The sequence below is a fragment of the Salvelinus namaycush genome, chromosome 11 (assembly GCF_016432855.1).
Source record: "Salvelinus namaycush isolate Seneca chromosome 11, SaNama_1.0, whole genome shotgun sequence".
Taxonomy (NCBI): domain Eukaryota; kingdom Metazoa; phylum Chordata; class Actinopteri; order Salmoniformes; family Salmonidae; genus Salvelinus; species Salvelinus namaycush.
This window is the reverse complement of record NC_052317.1, coordinates 45,604,631-45,628,261: the sequence shown is the minus strand read 5'-3', so window position 1 is coordinate 45,628,261 and position 23,631 is coordinate 45,604,631. Positions and strand designations below refer to the sequence as shown.

The window sequence follows — 23,631 nt, the reverse complement described above, 5'->3', positions numbered from 1 at the left end:
GACGTGGTGTGACCAGTGGGTAGCGTATCAGTTCAATGTATGAACATTCATGTAGGCTATGGAATATGATATGGCAGAACCATCATCATGTCAGAGAAGGCTGCGACAGTATCCATTCCATTCTCTCTCTGCGCTGTGGAACCTGCGTCCGTTTTGACAGGCAGTCACTGGACCACCTCTCACTGCGGCGCAGTTCTGAAAAAGATAAATATATCTCGCAGAGTGGCACCCACACCCCCACGCCCACCCCCACCCTAGTTCGCAACATCCTCAACTGCTGCGCCTGGCTATCACTGGGGGTACAGCACCGGCGTTACCAAAAGCAGGGACGGAATGAATTAGAAAAACAAAACGCCGTACAAACACAAACCCCTTTTACTTCTTCTTTTTCTTTTGACATTTTGGAGAGAGGGACAGCAATACACCTTGTAACCTGTCCTGTGGCTGAGAAGCGGATAGAAAGGTCAGTAGAACAGGTGCGTTATCGGAGGACTGTGACATAATCGCATAGAAACAACGGTAGAATTTTACTGCGACAATGTATCGTTACATGCTGGCAGCGTAGGCGGTTTTAGAACAATAGACCTACCGCTAAATAGCGTTCAATTTGTATGCAACACACTCAAGCCGTTGCTAGAGTTCTTCTTTGGCATTAGAAAGATCTTGGCAATTGGGTTTGTTATTCCAACTCCATTTAACTCTCTCAACTTGGTGCAGTGTGGCCATATAACCCTGTTTTTATATGCCAGCGCAGGTGCGTTATTCTTCCAACTATAGTCATAATATGAACACAGTCTAGGCCTATAGCTAGTCGTGTATTCCAGTGCCCCTTTCTTGGACATTTTAAGCGATGCTAATTTACACTGTGGTGTGATTCCCCCGATGCGTCTCAGTGCAGATATCACATAGCATTGCAGCTGCTGTACGGTGGCGGAGAGAGCGAGAGAGCTCAACTGCTATGGCTAAAATAGGAGAGGAGGTAGGATTGCTCAGCTGACAGTGCTGATTCTGGGGATCTCTGAGCAGGGCAGTTTGTGAGGCGTTACAGTCCAATTTAGAACACGCTGTCGCTGTCACTGACTTGTCCCTCCGAAGCTTAACAGGAAAATATACTTTTAAAACGTTTTTTTTTTTAATTGAGAATGTTTAGTGTTTTTTCTATATGACCAGCATTTCTAGAGATCCAACTGTCAATGTTATGTTGTGAAAATGTTCTCACATTACTACTGTTACCACTATCGTTGTTTTCACATTAGAAACAGTGTGTGAAACAGTGTAGGCCTACAGTTGAGGTTGATAAGGGAGGACTATTTTATTTTCAAACTGTACAAGATATCTTGTATTGCAATCAGGGTCAGCTCAGGGCATAAGCGACATAGGCTGTCAATTAAGGGCCCCGGCCACTAGGGGGCCCCGAACCCAAAAACATTTAGAACTATTTTTTATTTAAAAAAAATTGAACTCAGTTAGGGTCTCAACTTACTGTTAAAAGTTACAATAGTAGAATACACAAGGTGCAAGTTCGACATTTAGTTGTGCATCAGCACTCAATTAGCCATGTCAGCTAACTATTTTTAGATTGGTAAATGAGCCTAGACAGTTATCTAAACTTGTTGTAATCATGACTGAATACAGACCAGGTTCAGGCCCACATACATTTTGTTAGTCACTCTCATGCATATCATTAACATGGCATAAGTCATGGCAAAATGTGTAGAATTGCAGAAAATTAGCTTTAAAACGGCAAAAATTCTCTCTGCCCCATGGCAAGTAGAATTGCATAAAATGTGTTATAAAATTGCAAACTGCAAAATGTGTAGAACTGCAGAAAACTTCTTATAAAACTGCAACAATGTCCCAGATTCACATGAAATGTGTTGTAAAATTACTAAATTGTCTACGCCCCATGGCAAAATGCATATAAGTGCAGAAAATGTGCTTTCAAAGTGAACCTTTTCTTTACGCCCCATGGCAAAATGTACAGAATTGCAGGAAATGTACTTTAAAACATATTTTTTCTCTCTCTGCCTTCAAGTTGAGGGCCACTAAAAATGTTGCCCCGCGCAGTGGGGGAGGGCCCGTCCAACCAAATCTTGCTAAGGGCCTCCAAAAGGCTAATTGTTATGATTGCAATTATCAACAAAGATCAAAGTTATGCAAATGTTATGCAAATAGCTTCTGTGGCTTTTTAAAAACCTTTTTAAGACTAGGTTTAGCAGATTCCTGTGTAGCATTTTACAGAAACAGAATACGTTACATACAGGGGCCTTCAGAAAGTATTCACAACCCTTGACTTTTCCCACATTTTGTTGTTACAGCCTAAATTTAAAATTGATTAAATTGAGATTTTACTGTATCTGTAAAGTCCCTCAGTCGAGCAGTGAATTTCAAACACAGATTCAACCACAAAGACCAGGGAGGTTTTCCAATTCCTCGCAAAGAAAGGCACCTATTGGTAGATTGGTTAAAAAAAAGCAGACATTGAATATCCATTTGAGCAAGTTATTAATCACACTTTGGATGGTGTATCAATACACCCAGTCACGACAAAGATACAGGCGTCATTTCTAACTCAGTTGCCGGAGAGGAAGGAAACCGCTCAGGGTTTTCACCAAAAGGCTAAAGGTGAGTTTAAAACAGCTACTGTACCGAGTTGAATGGCTGTGATAGGAGAAAACTGAGTATGGATCAACAACATTGTAGTTACTCCACAATAACAACCTAATTGACAGAGTGAAAAGAAGAAAGCTTGTACAGAATACAAATATTTCAAAACATGCATTGTGTTTGCAACAAGGCACTAAAGTAATACTTCAAAAAATGTCGCAAAGCTTTTGTCCTGAATACAAAGTGTTATGTTTGGGACAAATCCAGTACAACACATTACTGAGTACCACTCTCCATATTTCCAAGCATACTGGTGGCTGCATCATGTTCTGGGTATTATTGTAATTGTGAAGGAGTGGGTAGTTCTTTAGGATAAAAAAAGAAACGGAATGGAGTTAAGCACAGGCAAAATCCTAGAGGAAAACCTGGTTCAGTCTTCTTTCCACCAGATACTGGGAGATGAATCACCTTTCAGCAGGACAATAACCTAAAACACAAGGCCAAATATACACTGGGGTTGCTTACCAAGAAGAAGGTGAATGTTCCTGAGTGGCCAAGTTACATTTTTTGACTGAAAATATATGGCAAAACCTGAAAATGGTTGTCTAGCAATGATCAACAACCAATTTGACAGAGCTTGAAGAATTTAGAAAATAATAATACAAATGGGGAATGAGTCAAGGGGCGTGATAACCTCTAAAGGCACGTGATGCCCTCTAAAGGCACGGGATGCCCTCTAAAGGCACGGGATGCCCTCTAAAGGCACGTGATGCCCTCTAAAGGCACGTGATGCCCTCTAAAGGCACGGGATGCCCTCTAAAGGCACGTGATGCCCTCTAAAGGCACGGGATGCCCTCTAAAGGCACGGGATGCCCTCTAAAGGCACGGGATGCCCTCTAAAGGCACGGGATGCCCTCTAAAGGCACGGGATGCCCTCTAAAGGCACGGGATGCCCTCTAAAGGCACGTGATGCCCTCTAAAGGCACGGGATGCCCTCTAAAGGCACGTGATGCCCTCTAAAGGCACGTGATGCCCTCTAAAGGCACGTGATGCCCTCTAAAGGCACGTGATGCCCTCTAAAGGCACTGTAGGCTACAATAACAGCAGAACCATATTGTTATACAAGGCTTAGTTCTATAGGTGTCAATGGTTGTTTTTCCCCGTCATTATACTTTCAACCTATTGCACCGAAACACTGCTTTATGCTGAAGTAATGGAATACATTCACTTTTTTTTTGTTGGCTTGTTTAATATCACATATAAAAAAAAATGAAAAAGATCAGTCTCCTATTTTCAACGTTTGAACTGAGTACTTTGTGGCTTTCACACAGGATGGTTGCAATGGTTTAACAGTTATTATGCAACGTGTGTATTGTTTTGTGACAGTGACTGACACAGAAGCTTGCAAAATACATTATGTTCATGAACAAGACTCAATATGGGGTGTTTCTTTGTTGTTGTTTTGAACCATTACTGACCGGTGTTACTGAGAATAGTCAACATCTCCTTGAGGTGAATTCTTCTCCATAGCAGGTCAGTATTGTCATTTAATTCCAAAGTGGTTCTGTCTCTCTCTCTCTCTATCCCTCTCCTCTCTGTCTCTCTTTCTCTCTCTCTCTCTCTCTCTCTCGCTCTCTCTCTTTCTCTCTCTCTCTGTCTCTCTCTGTCTCTCTCTCTCTCTCTCCTCTCTCTCTCTTTCTCTCTCTTTCTCTCCTCTTTCTCTCTCTCTCTCTCTGTCTCTCGCTCTCTCTCTGTCTCTCTCTCTCTCTCTTTTCTCTCTCTCTTTCTCTCTCTCTATCTCTCTCTCTCTCTGTATATATATATCATGCCTACTACAATTTTAGCCTGTTCTAATATCCTCATTTCCCTTCCCCTCAGGTCCCCTGTGTGTGTTTAGTGCCAGAGATCCACCATGAGGCTCAAGGCAGCCCTTCCTAAGCTGGAACTCTACCTGTACGCAGCGGTTCTCTACCTGTCTCTACTATGGGCTGGCACCTGGATATGGGACGCCTCCGCTGGTGAGTAGTGGACCATGAGTTGTTATTGGACCTGTCGCAAATTACACCCTATTCTCTATTTAGTGCACTGGGGCACTAATTAATTAAGGAATAGTTTTACCATTTGGGACGTGCCTATGATGTAACCGTATTGTTGATTTGACGTGTCTGATGTCTGAATTGCAGCTTTCTTGGGCTAGGTCTCCCTTGTAAAATATTAATCTCATAGCTATCCACATCATGTCCTATGCACTCTGCCTTCATAACCAACCTGTATTCTATCACACTCTGATAAAAAACTGACTCTGCAGAACATGGCTCAGCGTTTTTTTTCGTATAGATTTTCCTCCCTGTACATTATCCTCAGTTAAGCGGTCTATTTAAACCTTTCACCTCGTCACGTTGCTTGATGTGTTTCCGTCTACAGTATCCGATTGAAATGAAGAGGCCTTAAAGGCATTCTTATTAGATTCATCTGTGTATTATGAGTGTCGGGTTATTATAATAGGCCTAATTAGCAGCTATAATTGTCCTACTCATTAGATAAGGAGGATATTCTTGGTGTCTAAATGACAGAACGTGTCGATGAGTCAAACACAACCAGAAATACTGTCGTCTGCCAACATATTATATTTGTAATAACTTGTAAACATGTATATACAATATTTATAAAGGCATGTGTGAAAGGCTTTTTTAATGAAAGTCATTATGAAGTGTTACCAGCCAGTGTTCAGTTTGCTTACTAAGCTATTCAGAGATGTTATCGATGTCCTGCAGAAGAGCTGCATGGTATAATGCTGCACTATAGTCCGGCGTTATCTTCATGAATTGATTTGAATAAAGTGACGGGGCAGATTATGTAACCTCTGTGGATGGATGCAAGAGCAGGGAGGGAATTACGCACGCTGCAGTCTGTGTGCACTGCAGTCGGGACCGTGTCAAACTGAAGTAGTGTTAGCGTTGTCCTTTAGTATTCTGCTCAGCCTAACTCCAGCCTACATGGTAATAGAGGGATTTCTTTAGCCCACGACGCTAGCTTGTAAACAACGACTGGGTTATAGAATAAAGACTAGGGATGTACAGTATGCTGCTGCAACCACCACTACAATGGGACAATAAAGACTTTCTGAATTATGGGGATGATGTTGACTTGCTTTCCTCTCACTGTCAGTTGTGGTTTAAAGTACAGTAGAGTACTGCAGAGTAGAGTAGAGTAGAGTAGAGTAGAGTACAGTAGAGTAGAGTAGAGTACAGTAGAGTAGAGTAGAGTACAATACAGTAGAGTAGAGTAGAGTACAATACAGTAGAGTAGAGTAGACTACAGTAGAGTAGAATACAGTAGAGTAGAGTAGAGTACAGTACAGTAGAGTACAGTAGAGTACAGTAGAGTACATTACAGTAGAGTACATTACAGTAGAGTACAGTACAGTAGAGTAGAGTACAGTAGAGTACAGTAGAGTACAGTAGAGTACAGTAGAGTAGAGTACAGTAGAGTACAGTAGAGTACATTACAGTAGAGTACAGTACAGTAGAGTACAGTACAGTACAGTACAGCAGAGCACAGTACAGTAGAGTACAGTACAGTAGACTACAGTAGAGTAGAGTAGAGTGGAGTACAGTACAGTACAGTACAGTAGAGTACAGTACAGTAGAGTAGAGTACAGTACAGTAGAGTACAGTACAGTACAGTACAGTAGAGTACAGTACAGTAGAGTACAGTACAGTAGAGTAGAGTACAGTACAGTACAGTAGACTACAGTAGAGTAGAGTACAGTACAGTACAGTAGAGTACAGTACAGTAGAGTAGAGTAGAGTAGAGTAGAGTACAGTACAGTAGACTACAGTAGAGTAGAGTAGAGTACAGTACAGTAGAGTACAGTACAGTAGAGTAGAGTAGAGTAGAGTAGAGTAGAGTAGAGTACAGTACAGTACAGTAGACTACAGTAGAGTAGAGTAGAGTACAGTACAGTAGAGTACAGTACAGTAGAGTACAGTACAGTACAGCAGAGCACAGTACAGTACAGTACAGTACAGTACAGTACAGTAGACTACAGTAGAGTAGAGTACAGTACAGTACAGTAGAGTACAGTGCAGTAGAGTACAGTACAGTACAGTACAGTACAGTAGACTACAGTAGAGTAGAGTACAGTACAGTACAGTACAGTACAGTACAGTAGAGTACAGTACAGTACAGTAGAGTACAGTAGAGTAGAGTACAGTACAGTACAGTACAGTAGAGTGTTGTAGATTACAGTAGAGTACAGTACAGTACAGTACAGTACAGTAGACTACAGTAGAGTAGAGTACAGTACAGTAGAGTAGAGTACAGTACAGTACAGTAGAGTACAGTACAGTACAGTAGAGTACAGTACAGTAGAGTAGAGTACAGTACAGTACAGTACAGTACAGTAGACTACAGTAGACTACAGTAGAGTACAGTACAGTACAGTAGAGTACAGTACAGTACAGTACAGTACAGTACAGTACAGTAGAGTAGAGTAGAGTAGAGTAGAGTAGAGTACAGTAGAGTAGAGTAGAGTAGAGTACAGTAGAGTAGAGTACAGTACAGTACAGTAGAGTACAGTACAGTAGAGTACAGTGCAGTAGAGTACAGTACAGTACAGTACAGTACAGTAGACTACAGTAGAGTAGAGTACAGTACAGTACAGTACAGTAGAGTACAGTACAGTACAGTAGAGTACAGTAGAGTAGAGTACAGTACAGTACAGTACAGTAGAGTAGAGTACAGTACAGTACAGTACAGTAGAGTGTTGTAGATTACAGTAGAGTACAGTACAGTACAGTACAGTACAGTACAGTAGACTACAGTAGAGTAGAGTACAGTAGAGTAGAGTACAGTACAGTACAGTAGAGTACAGTACAGTACAGTAGAGTACAGTACAGTAGAGTAGAGTACAGTACAGTACAGTACAGTACAGTACAGTACAGTAGAGTACAGTAGAGTACAGTACAGTACAGTACAGTAGAGTACAGTACAGTACAGTAGAGTAGAGTAGAGTAGAGTAGAGTAGAGTAGAGTAGAGTAGAGTACAGTAGAGTAGAGTACAGTAGAGTAGAGTACAGTACAGTACAGTAGAGTAGAGTACAGTAGAGTAGAGTAGAGTACAGTAGAGTAGAGTAGAGTACAGTAGAGTAGAGTACAGTAGAGTAGAGTACAGTACAGTAGAGTACAGTACAGTAGAGTAGAGTACAGTACAGTACAGTAGAGTAGAGTACAGTACAGTACAGTAGAGTAGAGTACAGTACAGTAGAGTACAGTAGAGTAGAGTACAGTACAGTAGAGTACAGTAGAGTACAGTACAGTAGAGTACAGTACAGTAGAGTACAGTACAGTAGAGTACAGTACAGTACAGTACAGTACAGTACAGTAGAGTACAGTACAGTACAGTACAGTACAGTAGAGTACAGTACAGTAGAGTACAGTACAGTAGAGTACAGTAGAGTACAGTAGAGTACAGTACAGTAGAGTACAGTACAGTAGAGTACAGTACAGTAGAGTACAGTAGAGTAGAGTACAGTAGAGTACAGTAGAGTACAGTACAGTAGAGTAGAGTACAGTACAGTAGAGTAGAGTACAGTAGAGTACAGTACAGTACAGTAGAGTAGAGTACAGTACAGTACAGTAGAGTAGAGTACAGTACAGTAGAGTACAGTACAGTAGAGTACAGTACAGTACAGTACAGTAGACTACAGTACAGTAGAGTACAGTAGAGTACAGTAGAGTACAGTAGAGTACAGTACAGTACAGTACAGTAGAGTAGAGTACAGTACAGTAGAGTACAGTACAGTACAGTACAGTAGAGTAGAGTACAGTACAGTAGAGTACAGTACAGTACAGTAGAGTAGAGTACAGTACAGTACAGTACAGTAGAGTACAGTAGAGTACAGTACAGTAGAGTACAGTAGAGTACAGTAGAGCACAGTACAGTAGAGTACAGTAGAGTACAGTAGAGTACAGTACAGTAGAGTACAGTAGAGTACAGTACAGTAGAGTACAGTAGAGTACAGTACAGTACAGTAGAGTACAGTAGAGTACAGTAGAGTACAGTACAGTACAGTACAGTAGACTACAGTACAGTAGAGTACAGTAGAGTACAGTAGAGTACAGTACAGTAGACTACAGTAGAGTAGAGTACAGTACAGTACAGTAGAGTACAGTACAGTAGAGTACAGTACAGTACAGTACAGTACAGTAGACTACAGTAGAGTAGAGTAGAGTACAGTACAGTACAGTACAGTAGAGTACAGTACAGTAGACTACAGTACAGTAGAGTACAGTACAGTACAGTACAGTAGACTACAGTACAGTACAGTAGAGTACAGTAGAGTACAGTACAGTACAGTAGAGTACAGTACAGTACAGTAGAGTACAGTACAGTAGAGTACAGTACAGTACAGTACAGTACAGTAGACTACAGTAGAGTAGAGTACAGTACAGTACAGTAGAGTACAGTACAGTACAGTAGAGTACAGTACAGTACAGTACAGTACAGTAGACTACAGTAGAGTAGAGTACAGTACAGTACAGTACAGTAGAGTACAGTACAGTAGACTACAGTACAGTAGACTACACTACAGTACAGTACAGTAGACTACAGTAGAGTAGAGTACAGTACAGTAGAGTACAGTACAGTACAGTAGAGTACAGTACAGTACAGTACAGTACAGTACAGTACAGTAGAGTACAGTAGAGTACAGTACAGTACAGTACAGCCGAGTACAGTAGAGTAGAGTACAGTACAGTACAGTAGAGTAGAGTACAGTACAGTAGAGTAGAGTACAGTACAGTACAGTACAGTAGAGTGTTGTAGATTACAGTAGAGAAGAGTACAGTACAGTAGAGTACAGTACAGCAGAGTACAGTAGAGTACAGTACAGTACAGTACAGTACAGCAGAGTACAGTAGAGTAGAGTACAGTACAGTACAGTAGAGTAGAGTACAGTACAGTACAGTAGAGTAGAGTACAGTACAGTACAGTAGAGTGTTGTAGATTACAGTAGAGAAGAGTACAGTACAGTACAGTACAGTACAGCAGAGTACAGTACAGTAGAGTACAGTACAGTACAGTAGAGTAGAGTACAGTACAGTAGAGTAGAGTACAGTACAGTACAGTAGAGTACAGTACAGTAGAGTAGAGTAGAGTACAGTAGAGTACAGTAGACTACAGTACAGTAGAGTAGAGTAGAGTAGAGTAGAGTACAGTACAGTACAGTAGAGTACAGTAGACTACAGTACAGTAGAGTAGAGTACAGTACAGTAGAGTAGAGTAGAGTACAGTAGAGTACAGTAGACTACAGTACAGTAGAGTAGAGTAGAGTACAGTAGAGTACAGTAGACTACAGTACAGTAGAGTAGAGTAGAGTAGAGTAGAGTACAGTACAGTAGAGTACAGTAGACTACAGTACAGTAGAGTAGAGTACAGTACAGTAGAGTAGAGTAGAGTACAGTAGAGTACAGTAGACTACAGTACAGTAGAGTAGAGTACAGTAGAGTATAGTAGAGTAGAGTGTTGTAGATTACAGTAGAGTAGAGTAGATTACAGTAGAGTAGAGTACAGTAGAGTACAGTGCTGTCGTGGACTATAGGTTGTATTATAGGTTGTATTATAGGTTGTATTATAGGTTGTGCTGTAGGTTGTTGTAGGAACATGTGAACTGCTAGTTAGTGCTCATTGTCAGTTTGTATGTTTGAACTTAAGAGAGTGCTATAATTTTGTCCCTCTATCTATCATATGGCCCTGCCTTTCAGATGTACCAGTATACCCGGCAGCAAGGTTGTCTTTTTGTGCCTTGGACCTGAGAAGCACAGCACTAGTGCCCCTTGTCAGAGTATTTCTGTCTCCACCCCAGAAAGTGCTGTTATTTTCCTTGTCTCCTGTTCCATGAAATATTTCAGTTCAATCATTGAGGGCCATGATACACGCTGGAACATAATCTCCTGAGGACGGCTTTGAGGATATGATTATTATTGTGGAAAATATGAAGGGCTTTGTGACAACTAAGTAGGTTATGCAATGTTGTTGGGGCTTTGCTCAATATGCTGCTGCTCTTTTTCCCCCCATTTAAACATATTTATTAGTGAAACCAAAGTGTTGTAACATACAGTTGAAGTCGGAAGTTTTTAAAATATTTTTTATAATTATTTATTACAAAAAAACACAAGGAAGGGGTAACATTAAAGTATTAGAACATGAAGGACAAACAATACAGCATCAAGACACGATCAAACATGTATCAGTATTTCTACAACAGAGCCGTCCTTATGTGTGAGGGTGTCTACTACTACTATCAAACATGTATCAGTCTTTCTACAACAGAGCCATCCTTATGTGTGAGGGTGTCTACTACTACTATCAAACATGTATCAGTCTTTCTGCAACAGAGCCGTCCTTATGTGTGAGGGTGTCTACTACTACTATCAAACATGTATCAGTCTTTCTACAACAGAGCCGTCCTTATGTGTGAGGGTGCGTGTGCATGATAGTGATATAAAATATATGTCATAGTTTCCTTTTTCATGATCACAATCTTGTGAAACCCAAACCCTCAAAGATCCCCCCACAGTTCCCCAATAGCTGTTCCTCAACCATTCGAGACCCCTCCCACAGTCCCCCCCCCCCCCCCCCGGAAGAAAATAAATAAATAATACAATTAATTCCATTCCCCACCCCCAAGAACCCCCCAATGCACCAACAACCAAGAGAATGAACCCCCACCCCCAAGAACCCCCCAATGCACCAACAACCAAGAGAATGAACCCCCACCCCCAAGAACCCCCCAATGCACCAACAACCAAGAGAATGAACCCCCACCCCCAAGAACCCCCCAATGCACCAACAACCAAGAGAATAAACTAAAGAGAAAAAAGGAAAAGACAGAAGAAAACAGCAAACAACAATGCAAAAAAATTAAAATAAAAAATAAATTTAAACAAAGGACATCAAGGACAACTGAAATCATAACAGCAATGCCTACTGTATATGTTTGTGTGCATGTCTGGCACTATTACATGTATGTGTGTGTTCTTGTATGTGTTTATTTGAATGAGAGTGTGTGTATATGCATGTGTACAAACACCTGCACAGCATCAGCCTCAGGCAAACAGGCATTAGTTGTAAAAACACTGCCACTTAGTGTCATTCAAATGTACTTTTATTATGATTTATTTTTACTTTTTTTTCTCCTTTATCTTTTGACCATCATTCTCTCTCTCACACAGCAACTCCACTCCCACTTGTCTCCAATTCCACATACCAACCCTCAGCTTCCCTCAGCCCCTCCCATCTATCTCTGCTGGCCACCCACTTCGGGTTTCTACGCAACACATATCTTTCAACTATGCTATGATGTTTAACGTACAATTTCAATCTATCGAATAGAATCTACAGATTGTGTGTTGAAGATAAATACTTTTACCAAGAGTATTAGTATATTATTAATTGACTGACCCGGTCTCTCCAGATCTCCTAACAGTACTATTTCTAGGGTCAATTTTAGATCAATGCTATGCATTTTCAGCCATTCCTGAACCTGAGACCAGAAGCAGGCTACCTGAGGGCATGCTGCTGCTCTTACCAAAATAACACACTCAATGGAAATATCAACACGTAACTGTATTTTTTTTCTCTTCAATTACACAAGTTCAAAGCTAAAAAAAGATTGTATCAGACAGAAGATGGATGCGGTTTGCCTGGCTACCCACACTCCTTAGCCTGGCTACCCAGACTCCTTAGCCTGGCTACCCAGACTCCTTAGCCTGGCTACCCAGACTCCTTAGCCTGGCTACCCAGACTCCTTAGCCTGGCTACCCACACTCCTTAGCCTGGCTACCCACACTCCGTAGCCTGGCTACCCACACTCCTTAGTCCGGCCAAACGCCACGCCATGCCCACGGACGTTAGAACCAGAGCAGCAGAGGAACTCAGTTTGATTCGTCAGGCTAGGATATGATACAAACAATCAGTTTGATTCGTCAGGCTAGGATATGATACAAACAATCAGTTTGATTCGTCAGGCTAGGATATGATACAAACAATCCGTTTGATTCGTCAGGCTAGGATATGATACAAACAATCAGTTTGATTCGTCAGGCTAAGATATGATACAAACAATCAGTTTGAATCGTCAGGCTAGGATATGATACAAACAATCAGTTTGATTCGTCAGGCTAGGATATGATACAAACAATCCGTTTGATTCGTCAGGCTAAGATATGATACAAACAATCAGTTTGAATCGTCAGGCTAGGATATGATACAAACAATCAGTTTGATTCGTCAGGCTAGGATATGATACAAACAATCCGTTTGATTCGTCAGGCTAGGATATGATACAAACAATCCGTTTGATTCGTCAGGCTAGGATATGATACAAACAATCAGTTTGTTTCGTCAGGCTAGGATATGATACAAACAATCCGTTTGATTCGTCAGGCTAGGATATGATACAAACAATCCGTTTGATTCGTCAGGCTAGGATATGATAGTTTCCCTCATCTCTGACGGAATCCAACGAAACTCTCACTTTTGTTGTTTTAAATGGTTTGTCCGTCAGTCGTCAGTGTACAGTGATTCCCTTTCCTGTTCGATTTTCAGACAATGTGAACAGGAAGGTGTTCAAGAAGAGCGTGAAACCAGGATGGCACTACTTTGGCAGGAAAATGGTCAGTGGTTCGTTCCCAGTATGTAATGTACAAGCCCTTCCATACACTGAAACAGATTAAACCTAGTCCTGGACTGAAAAGTGAGGTTCTCCATTGAGCATGCAAATTAGTCCAGTACTTGGCTTAATATGTTCTAACTAATGGAATAGATTTATCTCTCTGTTACTCGTGAGACTGCGTTGCATTACTAATGCATTTTACACACTTTTTTTGTTTTTATTAATTGAATTGATGAAATTGATATGTGAATTAATATATTTGTTTTTTTCAACTATTTGTTTTTTCATGTGTTATAGGACGTTGCTGATTTCGAATGGGTGATGTGGTTCACAACATTCCGCAATCACATCCTATTCGCCCTCGCCGGTCATGTGATCTTTGCCAAAGTCTGCTCCCTGATATCTCCCAGGGTGTGTATTCACAGTTACAATGACTTCCCACACTCAAAATGTAGCTCTCAAAAGGCACTCTTATAGGGCTCTGGTCAATATAGTAGGGCACTATAGAGAGAATAGGATACCAGTGAGGGATAACGCCAAAATGTAGCTTTTTAGGTATGTGTAACCATTGACATAAAGGGAAAGGGGGATACCTAGTCAGATGTTCGACTGAATGCATTCAACTGAAATGTGTCCTCCGTACTTCACCCAACCCCGCTGCCTTAATCGACATCCACGTCAGTTGTTGGGGGTTAACTGCCGTGCTCAGAGGCAGAACGACAGATTTTTAACTAGCGCTCCTGACGCCTCTAGTTGCTCGTATGCCTGTGTAGTACCACTGTAATTACGCCCGAAACAACATTGTATTATTAACATGTTGTTATAGTAACTGAATGTTAATTTTGCATTGCACTGTAATTTGGAATGTTTTTTGTTGTTGTTATTATTGTATAATCCTGCCTAGTAAAAAGCACGAGTTGGCTGACTAATGGAATAGCACATTTATGTATAATCAAAGATTATGCTCCCAATAATTTAATGGGTAAACACCTGACAAATGTGTTCATGTTTTAAACACGCTTTCTGTTTTGTTTTGCGCTTGCGATGAAGATTGGTATGGATGATTGGTATTGCAAGGTAACATTATTAAACACAATAAATAACTCTTTATATATATATATATATTTTAAGTAATTCAATTCATCCCAACCGTCATCACTTTAGTGTAATCAACCATTTATAACGTAGTCATCGCTGCTGTTTGGTTACTAATGTATCTGTTTGGTACATATGTCATATAGACTTGAGTATATTACATCATAGTATAATGTCCTAGTGTTATCACTACAACCATTGAGATTTCTGATAACATTGATTTAACCTTGTAATTAAGTTCTAATAACATTGCTATATAGTTGTAATAATAACATATCATACAATTTTTACAACATTGTTACAACATTGTAATAATATTATCATAACAACATTATCATAACAACATTGTAATAACATTATCATAACAACATTATCATAACACTGTAATAACATTATCATAACATTGTAATAACATTATCATAACGGCATTATCATAACAACATTATCATAACAACGTTGTAATAACATTATCATAACATTGTAATAACATTAGCATAACATTATCATGACAGCATTATCATAACATTGTAATAACATTATAATAACAACATTGTAATAACCTTATAATAACATCGTAATAACCTTGTGATAACCTTATAACAACCTTGCAATAACATTGTAAAAAAAATATATATATATTCAAATAACCTTGTTACAACCTTGTAATAATGTTGGCTCTTCCTGCTCCACAGCACAGGTCGTTGATCTATGGGTTGTACGGTGGCTTGGCGGTGTTGGTCAGTATGGGCGGGGGCTTCCTGGCTCTGGTCCTATCACACTGCTTCATCCTCTACAGCGTGGCTCTGGTCAAGAGGAAGTGGATCGTCTTCGTCGCCGGTCTCGCCAGCCTGGCCACCTTCAAGATGGAACCTTTTAATACCTGGCAGGTGGGTTGGCTAAACTTAGAGCTCTCAGATTGATTGGACCACTTTTAATATCTATCCTATCCCTGTCCTTGTCTCAACAACGTCAAGCAAGTGTCAGGTTAGTGTTCGCAATCAACTATTGGTACAATGGATTCACAACACCATGTCCTTGGTGTATTCCGAACTAAATTTTAACGGTTCAGCACTATCCTGGTACATAGCTAGTGTAGATTCACTTTCTTCCCGGAGCTGAGGGAATAAATGTCGGTCCTGGAAGTGCTATCTTTGTGACTGCGATTAGACACACATTTCAAAGTAAATATGCACCAAATGTCATTAGTATTTTGAACTAACTTCTAAATTTATGTAGCTTAACTTTCTGGAATGGATTTTTTAATAGTCATTGGTGTATTAGTTCTTGAATAGAAGTTTGAAGTCTTGACAAAGTATGGCATCCATATTGGGAAGATGTCAGTTGTTTGACTAAACTTCCTCAGTAATGACTGACATCATGTTCACATCTCCTCCAGGAAGGTTTTGTGACGGGCTACTTCGACCTGCAAGACATCCTGTTCTACGGAGGATCCTGTTTCACCATAATGCGCTGTATGAGCTTTGCTCTGGAGAACTGTGAGAAGAAGGACGGCAACTACACCTTCACTGACCTGCTCAAGTATAACTTCTACCTTCCATTCTTCTACTTTGGACCCATCCAGACTTTCGATCAGTACCACGTTCAGGTGAGTCATTCTTCTACTTTGGACCAATCCAGACTTTCGATCAGTACCACGTTCAGGTGAGTCATTCTTCTACTTTGGACCCATCCAGACTTTCGATCAGTACCACGTTCAGGTGAGTCATTCTTCTACTTTGGACCAATCCAGACTTTCGATCAGTACCACGTTCAGGTGAGTCATTCTTCTACTTTGGACCCATCCAGACTTTCGATCAGTACCACGTTCAGGTGAGTCATTCTTCTACTTTGGACCCATCCAGACTTTCAATCAGTACCACGTTCAGGTGAGTCATTCTTCTACTTTGGACCAATCCAGACTTTCGATCAGTACCACGTTCAGGTGAGTCATTCTTCTACTTTGGACCCATCCAGACTTTCGATCAGTACCACGTTCAGGTGAGTCATTCTTCTACTTTGGACCCATCCAGACTTTCGATCAGTACCACGTTCAGGTGAGTCATTCTTCTACTTTGGACCCATCCAGACTTTCGATCAGTACCACGTTCAGGTGAGTCATTATTCTACTTTGGACCTATCCAGACGTTCCATCAGTACCATGTTCAGATGAGTTATATCCTTGAGCAGGTGAAGCTGGCAGTCATAATTAAATTGACATTGTAAGATTTAGTTCATCAATGTGATGTCACTTTAGTTTGTTTTCTATATATTTGTTGTTTTATAGAACTAATGTATTGGTCAGTCATTTTTACCATACCATGATCTTTAAACTTTGAACTTTGAACCCCCCCCCAGGCCAACAACCCTAACCTGACCCGTAAGCAGAGAGAGATGTGGAACATTACCACCGGGGCTTTGTTGCACCTGGGAGCCATTTTGGTGGTGGACATGTTCTTCCACTACCTGTACATCCTGACCATCCCCAACGACATGAAGCTGGTCAAGCATCTGTCCGACTGGTCCTTGGGTCAGTTCAGCTAACTTTAAGGTTCAACCTTTATCAGTGGGGCCAGGAGTTTTTCCTGATCAGGAACACATAATCATGAAAAAGGTTTTAGCCCTTCTTATCAAGCATTGAAATGTACTAAGGCCAGGATTCAATCCCATCACACATTGTCGACGATGCACCTCTTACAGGCAATGTTCCCGCGTTCGCAGAGACCGCATTCACGGTAAACACTGCAAATGTTTTCTTCACGGTAAACACTGCAAATGTTTTCTTCACGGTAAACACTGCAAATGTTTTCTTCACGGTAAACACTGCAAATGTTTTCTTCAAGGTAACACTGCATATGTTTTCTCAATCGGAAATGACCTTTTAATGGTACATTGTCAGCAAAGTGCAATCGGATTGAATCCCGGCCTAATGCTGGGCGCACACTACACGACTTCTAAATAGTAACACATTTCCCGATTTTCTTGTCCCAAATCTTTCATTCAAACCATCCTCAACCCAAGGATGTGGGTGCTCACATTACACCATGATTCCCTAGTTAATCATGCCCTACATTTCTCGGTTGTCGTAAAAAAATGCCATAACGCAAACATAACGGAAACAGCGAGCAGCTTTATTAGGGTGCACAATTAATGTGTTCAGAAACATCAAGAAAGAGACGGAGGCACAGAATATGGAACAGCCAATGGAAGAGGCGCAGAATATGGACCAGCCAATGGAAGAGGCGCAGATTATGGACCAGCCAATGGAAAAGGCGCAGAATATGGACCAGCCAATGGAAAAGGCGCAGAATATGGACCAGCCATTGGAAAAGGCGCATAATATGAACCAGCCAATGGAAAAGGCGCAGAATATGGACCAGCCAATGGAAAAGGCACAGAATATGGACCAGCCAATGGAAAAGGCGCAGAATATGAACCAGCCAATGGAAGAGGCGCAGAATATGGACCAGCCAATGGAAAAGGCGCAGAATATGGACCAGCCAATGGAAAAGGCGCAGAATATGGACCAGCCAATGGAAAAGGCGCAGAATATGGACCAGCCAATGGAAAAGGCACAGAATATGGTTGGTCAGACTTGGACAATATGGACTTTCTATTCTGCAGAGGGTCACATAAAACGTTTAATATTGAAAAGGCAGCTGTGTTCTCTCCACAGCTCCCCCAATCTGTCTTCCATTGGACCAGCCAATGGAAAAGGCGCAGAATATGGACCAGCCAATGGAAAAGGCGCAGAATATGGACCAGCCAATGGAAAAGGCACAGAATATGGACCAGCCAATGGAAAAGGCGCAGAATATGGACCAGCCAATGGAAAAGGCGCAGAATATGGACCAGCCAATGGAAAAGGCGCAGAATATGGACCAGCCAATGGAAAAGGCGCAGAATATGGACTAGCCAATGCAAAAGGCGCAGAATATGGACCAGCCAATGGAAAAGGCACAGAATATGGTTGGTCAGACTTGGACAATATGGACTTTCTATTCTGCAGAGGGTCACATAAAACGTTTAATATTGAAAAGGCAGCTGTGTTCTCTCCACAGCTCCCCCAATCTGTCTTTCATTGGACCAGCCAATGGAAAAGGCGCAGAATATGGACCAGCCAATGGAAAAGGCACAGAATATGGACCAGCCAATGGAAAAGGCGCAGAATATGAACCAGCCAATGGAAGAGGCGCAGAATATGGACCAGCCAATGGAAAAGGCGCAGAATATGGACCAGCCAATGGAAAAGGCGCAGAATATGGACCAGCCAATGGAAAAGGCGCAGAATATGGACCAGCCAATGGAAAAGGCACAGAATATGGACCAGCCAATGGAAAAGGCGCAGAATATGAACCAGCCAATGGAAGAGGCGCAGAATATGGACCAGCCAATAGAAGAGGCGCAGAATATGGACCAGCCAATGGAAGAGGCGCAGACTATGGACCAGCCAATAGAAGAGGCGCAGAATATGGACCAGCCAATGGTAGAGGCGCAGAATATGGACCAGCCAATGGTTGGTCAGACTTGGACAATATGGACTTTCTATTCTGCAGAGGGTCACATAAAACGTTTAATATTGAAAAGGCAGCTGTGTTCTCTCCACAGCTCCCCCAATCTGTCTTCCATCACCTCGGTCCACACAGTGCATGTTGTTGTTGCTCTCCTCTTCACCATCTTTGTTTTTGTCTCACATGCTAAGTGCTCATTGGCTATTGGCAGTAGTCCATTGCCCAATCGCGTCGTAGCACTGCTCATACTACAAGATGTACGACAAAAAAGGTCTGACATGTCAGAAAATGATAGGGTCATCCGACAGGGGTCTGGAGAACGGAACAGTCATCATCGGTGCGTCCTTAACCTGTTCAAACTACGCCAGTCCCGACGTATTCTGACCCTAACCCAAGTTCATAGGATTTCACCCCGATCATTAAAATGGATCTGGGATGGCAAAAACATGGCGAATTCGTAGCGAAATAGTGTAGTGTATTCCCTGCATAAATCCACTGGATTGAATCCTCTTTATTTCCTCACCTGACCAGGAAAAACTGACCAGGAAAACAGAAAATACAACCTCATCTTATAGGCCAATATCACTACCTAACAGAGATATCAAGTTTAGCATGATTTCTCTGTAGAGTTGTCGGTGGTTGTGGTAATAAAAATATGATATTATGCTACGGTGTTATCTTCTCTCTATATAGCGTCTACATATTATCAATGACACGTTGAAATGTGTAACAAAACTGTAAGTGAATTGCATGTCGTTTCAAATGATGCATGATCTGGACAGGAACTTAACTTGTCGTTCTCGTCTGTAGCTGGTCTGGCCTACTCTAACCTGGTGTATGACTGGGTGAAGGCAGCGGTGATGTTTGGGGTGATCAACACTGTGGCCAGACTTGATCATCTGGATCCTCCTCAGCCTCCTAAGTGTATCACCATGCTCTACGTGTTCGCTGAGACGTAAGTGTCCAACCACCACAGGGATTCACATGTAGTGAATCCCTGGTTAAGAGCATTGGTCCAGTAATTGAATGGTGGCTGGTTCGAATACTCGAGACGACTAGGTGAAAGATCTGTTGATGTGCCCCTTGTTCAAAGCACTTAAACCTAATTGCTCCTGTAATATCGCTCAGGGATAAGAGCGTCTGCTAAATGACGTAAATGTAAGTCTCAGAACCTTAACCCTTCACATGTCACTTGTCTAGTGAATGTCGGAAGCTGTGTTCTGTGCCATTTCGTTATACATCTACTGCTGGATGTGGACATCACAATGAGTATTGAGTTTTAGGTCAATGAATATAGACTAGATGCTCTCTAACTAATATCCTCTCTTCAATTTGTAGGCACTTTGACAGAGGCATCAATGACTGGCTGTGCAAGTGAGTGTCCCGTAGTCGATAGATGGCAAAACATTTTCAAACCCCTCTTAATGCCCAGAATTCATTTTAAAGCTTATTTACTCCCCAATATCAGTGGTTCCTAAACGGTTTAACTCGGGCCCCACTTCCATCATCGGGGAGAACATCCTTTGATGACCAAAGGCAAAACAATGAACCCTTCATTACTAACAAAATGGTGTCTCCATCTCAAATCTCCTCTAACAGGTATGTTTACGACTACATTGGAGGAAGCCACACAAATATCTTCAAGGAGCTGGTGGCGACCATCTGTACGTTCGTTGTGACCACTTTGTGGCTGGGTCCATGTGAGCTGGTCTACATCTGGTCGTTCTTCAACTGCTTTGGTCTCAACCTGGAGCTCTGGGTGGACAAGATCTTCTCCATACCTCCCTTCTCCAACATCGAGGTAAGTTTTAACACCAGCAGCAAACCACCTCTGCCTCCCACTGCTGGCTTGCCTCTGAAGCTAAGCAGTGTTGGTCCTGTTTGATTCCTTGGGTGGTTGACCAGATGCTGCTGGAAGTGGTGTCGGGGGGCCAGTAGGAGGCACTATTTCATCTGGTCAACAACAAAACATATCCAAATTTCCCAGGGAAGTGATTGGGGACATAGCCCTGTGTAGGTTGCGGTCTTTTGGATGGGATGTCCTGTCTCTGTGGTCACTAAAGATTCCATGGTACTTATCATAAGAGTAGGGGTGTTAACCCTGGTGTCCTGGCTAAATTGCTAATCTGGCCCTCATACCATCATGGCCACCTAATCATCCCCAGTTTCCAATTGGCTCATTCATCCCCCCTCTATTCCCCAGGTCATTGCTTTAAATGATAATGTGTTCTCAGTCAACTTACCTGGTAAAGTAAGGGTTAAAAAAATACAAGGCAAATTGTTATTGAAAATGAATGGATGCTATGTGGGAAAGAGCTGCTCTATGGTAGACCAACCCTCATCCTGGGAGGGTACTGTACCCTCTGGGGGAGGGGCTACTGTACCGTCTGGGGGGGGGGGGGGGCTACTGTACCCCAGCTATGTACTGATATGAATCAGCTGCACATTGGAATCATGATTGCAGGTGTGCTGCCAATGTTGCCACATGGCTCCCAATATTTCAATATTGCTTTGCAATCCAATCCTGTCAGATTCAGATCTGCAGGAGTGGCTGTAGAAAGTAGGGGCTGGAGACTGATTGGGCCTTCAGCAAAAGCCATGGATTTGTCCCTCTGTCCCCTCCGTCCACAGTATGCCATAGGTGAGGCCATGTCTCGTAGAATCAGAGCCGTCTTCGGCGCCCTCAACTTCTGGACAATCATCCTCTACAACATCCTGGCTCTCAACAGTCTGGAGTTCGCCAAGCTGGTGGGAAAAAGACTGATCGTCCAAGGTAAGAAGGACCTTTACTGGAGTGGACAACACAAAGAACAATGCTCAAAAGTCATGTAGAAAAAGTATATCCATATTTACATTATAGGCCAAACGTAAATATTGTATGTAGTTACATAGAAAGAAACGCCACAGAGAATAACAGCTTGTTGGTCTGAGGTGTTTGACAAAAGATGTCCTTCTTCCTTGGAAACTGTTCTTGACCAGTCTGATAAAGATGTACTCCTTCCTTTGAAAGTGTTCTTGACCAGTCTGATAAAGATGTCCTTCCTTTGAAACTTTTCTTTACCAGTCTGATAAATATGTACTCCTTCCTTGGAAATTGTTCTTTACCAGTCTGATAAATATGTCCTCCTTCCTTGGAAACTGTTCTTTACCAGTCTGATAAATATGTCCTCCTTCCTTGGAAACTGTTCTTGACCAGTCTGATAAAGATGTACTCCTTCCTTTTGAAAGTGTTCTTGACCCGTCTAATTTACATTGAAAACTGCAGTCGTTCAAAAGTATATTTTCTCCATCTTATATTTCACATCTTTCTCTAGTCTATTTCTCACTTCTTGTCTCTGTCTTCCAGGTTTCCCTCTGTCCACGCTGTCTGTACTGTTTGTGACCTACTGTGGTGTTCAGCTGGTGAAGGAGAGGGAGAGAAAACAAGCCTTTTTGGATGACCCCGAGCCAGCGGCCGTGCCCCCTACACCCCAAGACATGCCTGAGGAGATCGGAAAAAAGAAAGCTGAGTAAACGCACAAACAAGGAGAAAACTTAATTTTGTTTTTTGAGGACCTGGTTTTCACATCAACAGTCAACAACCCCCCTCCCCCCTCGCACCCCCTCGCACTTCCGTACTGTACTGAATCGTACCAGACTGTCACAAGTCACGGGGTAATCATCGTCGTGGCAACTCTTCTACTACTACTACCAAGTTGTCACCATGACAACTACTACTCTACCACTCTGTGTTGGTTTTGAAAAAACAAAGCATTATTTTATTATTTTTAACTGTGAAAAGTCCTGAAGTGCACTTGCTGTAGATAGTCGCCATCTGACCCGTACCCTCATCCTTTTTGGTACCGAAGGTACATTTTGTATATTCATATTAAAACAAAAGATGGATATCAGGAAATTGAAGATAGACATGGCAAATATTTTATGCAGACGCAGCTAATATATTGACATCATATGTTCTTATTCAGAGCAACTTACAGTAGTGATTGTATCAATTTTTTGTACCGGTCCCCCCGTGGGAATCAAACCCACATCCTTGGCATTGCACGTTGTTGTCAAACACCTCTGAGCTAAATGTCTCTACATTTTGTTCAAGTGTCTTTTATGTGTGTTTTTAATGTACCAAAACAACTGCAGTAATACAAAACTGAAACCTCATAACTCTGTCTTGTTTGTGTTGATATTACATAGCTTTTTTCCCCAGAACGTTTATTTCTACTTGAGACCTAAATTACGTCAACATTTTTCATCTTACATCTTGAGTATTTCTTTTTATTATAATTTTTTATTGAAGAACTTGAAGTAGCCTAACAATAATGGTAACAAACTTTAACTTTTCTGCGCTACGGATCCCTTTTACGGGATCATTTCCCTAAACAACCGCTGAATTGCAGGGCGCCAAATGCATAAATATTACTAAAAATATTTATAATCATGCAATCACAAGTGAAATATACCAAAACACAGCTTAGCTTGTTGTTAATCCACCTATCGTGTCAGATTTTGTAAATATATTTTACAGCGAAAGAAATCCAAGCTTTCGTGAGTGTAGCTTTCAATGCTACAACAGCTAGCCCCAAATTAGCATGGTCACGAAAGTCAGAAAAGCAATAAAATGAATCGCTTACCTTAGATAATCTTCGGATGTTTGCACTCATGAGACTCCCAGTTACACAATAAATGTTATTTTTGTTCGATAAATATTACCTTTATCACAAAAAAAACGCCATTTGGGTTGCGCGTTA

The 23,631-nt window shown here is 41.6% G+C and overlaps 1 protein-coding gene across 3 annotated transcripts; it reads left to right on the top strand.

Moving 5' to 3' along the window:
* Positions 1-346: 346 nt before the first annotated feature.
* Positions 347-23,044, top strand: hhatla (hedgehog acyltransferase like, a). Of its 3 annotated transcripts, XM_039003581.1 has the most exons (13): positions 347-463; positions 4,486-4,625; positions 13,220-13,287; positions 13,584-13,697; positions 14,337-14,363; positions 15,074-15,268; positions 15,778-15,987; positions 16,737-16,908; positions 19,700-19,844; positions 20,228-20,263; positions 20,489-20,690; positions 21,521-21,662; positions 22,236-23,044. In XM_039003581.1, exons 2-13 carry the CDS (start codon positions 4,520-4,522, stop codon positions 22,400-22,402), a joined length of 1,584 nt encoding a protein of 527 aa, XP_038859509.1. In that variant the 5' UTR covers positions 347-463; positions 4,486-4,519; the 3' UTR covers positions 22,403-23,044. The 3 variants fall into 3 exon arrangements, with proteins under 3 accessions (XP_038859509.1, XP_038859510.1, XP_038859511.1); XM_039003582.1 differs by lacking the exons at positions 347-463; positions 14,337-14,363 and having other exon boundaries at positions 4,505-4,625; positions 22,236-22,970; XM_039003583.1 differs by lacking the exons at positions 347-463; positions 14,337-14,363 and having other exon boundaries at positions 4,505-4,625; positions 15,074-15,272; positions 15,782-15,987; positions 22,236-22,970.
* Positions 23,045-23,631: the final 587 nt, after the last annotated feature.